This window comes from Centrocercus urophasianus, unplaced genomic scaffold, assembly GCF_019232065.1.
Source record: "Centrocercus urophasianus isolate 14NV4802_14NV808 unplaced genomic scaffold, USGS_Curo_1.0 seq_37, whole genome shotgun sequence".
Taxonomy (NCBI): Eukaryota; Metazoa; Chordata; class Aves; order Galliformes; family Phasianidae; genus Centrocercus; species Centrocercus urophasianus.
In genome coordinates this window covers 6,203,735-6,209,760 of record NW_024884944.1, presented here as the reverse complement: position 1 = coordinate 6,209,760, position 6,026 = coordinate 6,203,735, and the positions used below count along the sequence as shown (strand labels likewise).

Genomic DNA, 6,026 nt, shown 5'->3' with positions numbered 1-6,026 from the left:
GCTGCCGGGGGCGGGAGCTGCTCTGCGGCACGGGCGAGCGACGGGGAACGGGCGGGAGCCGCGCCGTGCCGTGCGTGCCTGCAGTGCAACCGGAGCTTCCACAGTAACCGTCTGTAGCACAGCGCTGTTGTATCGCAGAGTCATCTCAGAACGGCTCAGGTTGGAGGGGAGCTCAAAGCCCACCCAGTGCCACCCCTGGCCGTGGGCAGGGCTGCCCCCCACCAGCTCAGGCTGCCCAGGGCCCCATCCCACCTGGCCTGGAGTGCCTACAGGGATGGGGCACCCACAGCTCTGTGGGCAGCAGCGCCAGCGCCTCACCGCCCTGACCAAAGGATTGCTTCCTCACAGCTCACCCACATCTCCACTCTTTCACTTTAAAGCCATTCGCCTTTTTCCTGTCCCCATCAGGCTCTGTACACAGTCACTCCACTCCTGTTTGTAAGCTCCCTCCAAGTACTGGCAGGCTGCAGTGACTCTTCTCCAAGCTGAACAAGCCCAGCTCCCTCAGCCTGCCTTCACAGCAGAGGCGCCAGCAGCTCCACATTCCTCATCATGTTCTCTCATGCCCACTTTCTGAGCCCATCCAGGTCCCTCTGGATGGCGTCCCTTCCTGCTGTTGTGTCCGCTGCACCACTCAGCTCGGTGCCATCAGCAAACTGCTGAGGCTGCACTCCATCCTATCTCTATCACTATATATCACTCCATCCTATCATCTGTCGCTGATGGAGATGCTGAAGAGCTCCGGTCCCAAGATCGACGCCTGGGGGACACCACTCATCACCGGCCTCCACCTGGACATGGAGCCATTGACAGCAGCCCTCTGGCTGCGACCATCCAACCAATTGCTTATCCTCCAAATAGCCCAGCCTTCCAATCCATCTCTCTCCACTTTGGAGATAAGGATGTGGTGCAGGACTGTGTCAAAGGCACAACTCCAGGCAGGTGACATCAGTTGCCCTTCCTTTGCCCACCGATGCCATCACTCCATCACAGAAGGCCACTGCATGGGTCAGGCACGCTCTGCCCTTGGTGGAGCCGTGCTGGCTGTCTCGGATCACCCCCTCACCTCAATGTGCCTTAACAGCTCTTCCAGGAGGATCTGCTCCATGATCTTCCCACACACAGAGGTAAGATTCCCCGGCCTGTAGTTCCTGGGTCTTCCTTTCTTCCTTTCTTTTCTTAGAATAGGAGTGTTTCCTTTTTTCCAGTCACCGCAGACTTCACCTGCCAGACACAATTTTTCAGATATGATGGAGAGCAGCTTGGCAACCACATCAGCCAGTTCTTACAGAACCATGGATGATATCTCCTGGCCCCACAAACTTGCACACATTCAGCCTCATGAAGTGTTCTCAGACTTGCTTGGGCCGATATCTCTTTTTATCTTTTATGATCAGCTTACCCTATCAAAGAAAGGCTCTACTTTAAGAAACGAGCTTTCATTACACACACGCGCACACAGCATGGAGGTGTCCACTTTTTATTTTCCACATTTACAATGTAGGCAGATACTGGACTCCACCTTTGTAAGAGATGCTGCAACACCACACAGCACTGTGAGATGCAGCCACGTTCTGCAGACAGCAGCACCACACAGCCCTGCCGCAGGGCCACATGGAGCCCTGCCCCAGCACCACACAGCCCTACCTCAGGGCCACATGCAGCCGCTGAGAGATTTCCTCCCTGAAGCGCAGCTGCATGGCTGCCACCTCCCTGCGGCCCAGCGCCCTGTCGCAGCTCTGGAAGGTGAGCCGGCAGCACACACTGTTCCGGCCTGTCCCCGGCTGCTGGAAGTCATCAAGTAAATGGATGGATGCCACCGCTTCATCTGATACTTCTCTAGCAATGGTGTGAAAAGCAACATCATCCAATTGTTCCCCATCGGGAAGCCAAAAGCTGACGTCATGCACATAAGAAGGTGGGTAGAGAGAGAAGCTCCTGAAAATCCGTAGCTCTCCTGCAGGAAACTGACGGAGGAAGCGTGCGTCTGATGTCCAGAGCATGCGCCAGTCATCTATGGCACAGATGAGCATGGCCACAAGGTCCAGATTCAGTGAAACAAAGAAAACAACCAAATCGCTGCCTGCTGGCTCATACGAAGCTGTCCGCACTGCACCCACACAAGAGCTCCTCTCCAAGGAGTCCCGAGTATCTGCCTCCATGCAGAGGAAGAATTGCATTTCACCAAGCTGAGATTCAAAAGCAGCAAAGTCATTGAGCTCAGCTGTTCCCAAGCTCGTTGCTTCCTGCAGACTAATGCTCAACTTAAAATCAGAAATGCTCTGGTGAAGAGAATGTATGCTGGTTTTAATTTTGTCCACTACCATCTGTATACAGCTGTTCTCTGAACCTCGGTTAACTGCACACACAAAAACCATCTCATGAAAAACAGGCATACAGTAAGGAGAGATGCGGCACTTCCTGAAAACTGGGCCAGAAAAAACGTAAAGTGTTCCTGGGACAAAAGCTGCACTTTTTATTAGTTCCTGAGCATAAGGCAGAAGGGAAGGTCTAAGATAACACCACTGTGGAGTTTGACATCCCTCCTGTACATTCTGATCTGTGTCCCCATGAAAAGCAACATGGGAAAATAAAATTGCGTTTGCCTGCCCACCAGCCATTTCTTCAGCACTTGGAGTCTCCTCTGGTCTTGGAAGGATCCAAAAAATGTTTGAGTGACAAGCAGCATTGAGGTGACCTTGGAGGAGCAGAGAAAGGCAGTAGTCAATGCTCTGCAGTGGGAAGGCTTGGCTGAGCGCTGCAGTGAGCTTCTCCTTTATTGTCTGTACTGGATGGTTTGAATTTCGCTCTAGGAAACCCCTGTGAAAAACAAAAATGCAAATTACAGACACAGCAGACAGATTTCCCTGCAAAACCCTCCTATCATCATAACTTGAGCAAGGCAATTTACTCAAAGCAGTATCAGACATCAAGCTTGCTTTCAGCAACTAGTCAAGTCTTTCACCAGGGGCACTGCAACCACTGATGTGCTGTCAGGATGCTGGGCATGCCTCTAGGCTGCAACCTACTGCTCCCTGTGCTTTAGCCGGTGGAAGGGAATGGAACTTAACTGTCAGCGTCACCAAGTTTCCAGTCATCACTGGCATTACCAAGCTATGGAAACCAGTCACCTTTTCCTAGCCCTGCACAGTTTCCAAGGCATGCAGCAGGGCAAGTATGTGATGATGAGCACTCTTTACCCTAGTTAGCCTTAATATTGCAGTAACAGCAGACACAAAGTCAGCTCCTTGTTTCTTCCAAGGTACGGTAAAATAGATTAAAAGGTTTCATTATCTGTGTGAGCAAGCATACAGTAGCCTGGCCTCAACCACGGAGTTCCTTTTTTCTTCCATAGGCTTTTTTTTAAGTAGTCCATAACCACAACCAACACAAAGCAGACTTCAAGAAGAAATGGGAAAGAAAATCCTGTACAAGGAAAAGGAGGGAATGTGAAGCAGTTCCATTTTATCAGAGACCCATACTGGTCATTCCCACTGAGAGGACGCACGTTACTGCCAAAGTGACACCAGTTGTGTAACTTACCTGTTAATTTTATCCACAAGTACTTGCGGTACTTGAAATGAAATTCTTTGTCCGTTCAGCTCTGTCTCACAGATCAGAGGCTTGCAATACAGAAGTGGTGCGCTCCGAGTAAAAACGTGGTTTAAAGCACCCTCTATGCAGAACGATTTATCTTGACTCCTGGCAATACATAAAAGCACAGCAAAATCATTGACTCTTTCCTAGATTTAATGTGACATAAGGGAGGGTGACAAAGATAATTCACCTTAACACTAACACGACTCTTGCTGAATCCCTGATCTTGTTAGACAACAAAAATGCAACTTAGCATATTTATATGGATAGATGGTCCAATACTGAAATAATCTGCACAAATAAATTGTGTGGTCTGCATCTTGCTCTGAGTGACCTGTTCTACCTAGCTCTGCAGTTGAACTGCAATTAACTGACTGCTGGAGGTCCCTGCCAACATCCACCATGCTGTGACTATCTCAATCAGACACATATGCCACAGTCCCCACATTGTCTTTAGGCTAAGATTGACTTTTACTCTGAAATGGACCATTTTAACCTTTAAAATTCTAAGATAATCTGATCTTTTCAAGAGTACTTTCTCAAGAAGCTTGCATTTTCTTCTGGGCTATTCTGCTTATAGGCAAAGATGAACTGCAGCTGTTCTACGGAAAATTAAATAGGTTCTCTCTCCAATAAACAACATACTAAAAGATCACATGAGTGTGACAGGCACGATGAAAGGACATGTATCTGCCACGCCGCAGGTACCTGTACCCCGTGCATTCATAGCCATGGGCAGTCTCTGCTCGGAAGGGATGAACATCGCTCAGGATGAAGCCAGCTCCTGCTGCCACCGCCACCACCTGCCAGCTGTTGTGCCACTCTCTCCTGGGCTGATCAGCAGGTGTGCCACCCTGCCCCCTGCAGAGAGCCACGCGGACCTCTCCATCCTGTGTCAGCACTTCTGCACAGCTGGAAGGGAAGCAGGCAACAAGAGGTGCTGTGTTAGCACAGCCAGAAATCATGTAACACCTGCAAGGAGCTGCAGCGGTGCTAGGAAGGTATGTTGCCCTGCAAGGCTGTAGTGAGGTGGAGGTCAGCCTCTGTTCCCATGTAACAGCAACCAGATGAGAGGTGATAGTCTCAAGTTGTACCATAGGAGGCTCAGGTTGGATATTAGGAAGAATTTCTTCTCTGGAAATGTGGTCAGGTACTGGCACAGGCTGTCCAGGGGGTGGGGAGCCACTGTCCCTGCAGGTGTTCAGGAAATGTGGAGATGTGGTATTTAGGGATACAGATAGTGGGCAGCATTGGTGGTAGGTGCATGGTTGGACTATGTGATGTTAGGAGTCTTTTCCAACCTTCGCAATTCTATGATCTCTGCAGTCAGTGAGCACAGCACTAACTCTGCTTGACTCACCTATGGAAGAAGCCTGAGAGCAGCTCTCTGTTCTTCACCACCCCAGTCTTCCTCCCACAGTGAGGGAAGTTGAAATAAATGCAGTCAAATTCTCTTTTTGCTGGTAAAAAATAGTCCTTCAGCTTGGTGCAGTCCACAGAAAACATAACTTCAGCTCCTTCAAAAGTAAACAAAAACCAAGGTCAGGCTGGACGGGGCTCTGAGCACCGCAGGAGCTGTGGGTGTACCTGTGCACTGTAGGGAGTGGCACCAGGAGGCCTCTTCGGATGTATTCCAACCCAAACCATTCCAGGACTGGCCACTTTAGAGCCCATCCGTGGCCTTGCCTCCCACGTGTCAGGGAAGCGGGGAGCCCACGCTCCCTTTGCTCCGCCGCAGATTTCTGCTAACGGTTCCTTCAGCGCTGCTCCTCCTGCGGGACACTGATCCCGCCGGCCAGACCCACCCCGAGCGACACTCGAGACCCGCGAGGCCCCGCAGCGCTACGCCCGCCCACCCCTTTCCCGCAGCCGCCGGATGCTTTCCGCGGCCCGGCCCCGCGCCGCCGCCTCTTCCTCTCTCTCGTAGCAGGTTGCCACCACGCGGGTCCCGTCGGTCTCGCAGAGCGCGGCGGCGAACGAGAAGTTGCCCTCGCCCAGCAGCAAAACGCGGCGCTCCGCCATCGCTCGGCTCCCCGATGGCCGCGCTTCCGCCCGGTGAAGCCGCGCTCTGTGCGCCCCGAGCGGCTCGGGAGGCGGCGGGGGGCGGCGCGGGGCTCAGCCGGGAAAGGCGGTGCCGGTCCGGGCGTCGGCGCCCTCGGCCTGGATGAATGAGTTCCTCTGTTTGTAAGGTGGCTGCGTCACCCCGTGATTACCTATGAAGCTGAGAAATTCAGTATCCTTCTTTAGGAAAATAAATGCTTACTGTACCACCCAAAAAGCTCTGTCACATCTAGAATGAATGCAGTCCTCTGATGCCATTGGCTGCGGTGGTGAATGGCTCGGTGTCCGGGTGACAAGTGGTGTCCCTCAGGGGTCAGTGCTGGGACTGGTGCTCGCTGTCATTCACTGGTGACACTGACAGTGGGATC

General features: G+C 52.1%; 1 protein-coding gene across 1 annotated transcript; it reads right to left on the bottom strand.

Moving 5' to 3' along the window:
- Window positions 1-1,493: 1,493 nt before the first annotated feature.
- On the bottom strand, window positions 1,494-5,619 carry FDXACB1 (ferredoxin-fold anticodon binding domain containing 1). The gene is made up of 5 exons (XM_042832039.1): window positions 5,454-5,619; window positions 4,958-5,114; window positions 4,306-4,509; window positions 3,544-3,702; window positions 1,494-2,820 (listed from the first exon to the last, which is right to left on the bottom strand). Exons 1-5 carry the CDS (start codon window positions 5,617-5,619, stop codon window positions 1,644-1,646), a joined length of 1,863 nt encoding a protein of 620 aa, XP_042687973.1. The 3' UTR covers window positions 1,494-1,643.
- Window positions 5,620-6,026: the final 407 nt, after the last annotated feature.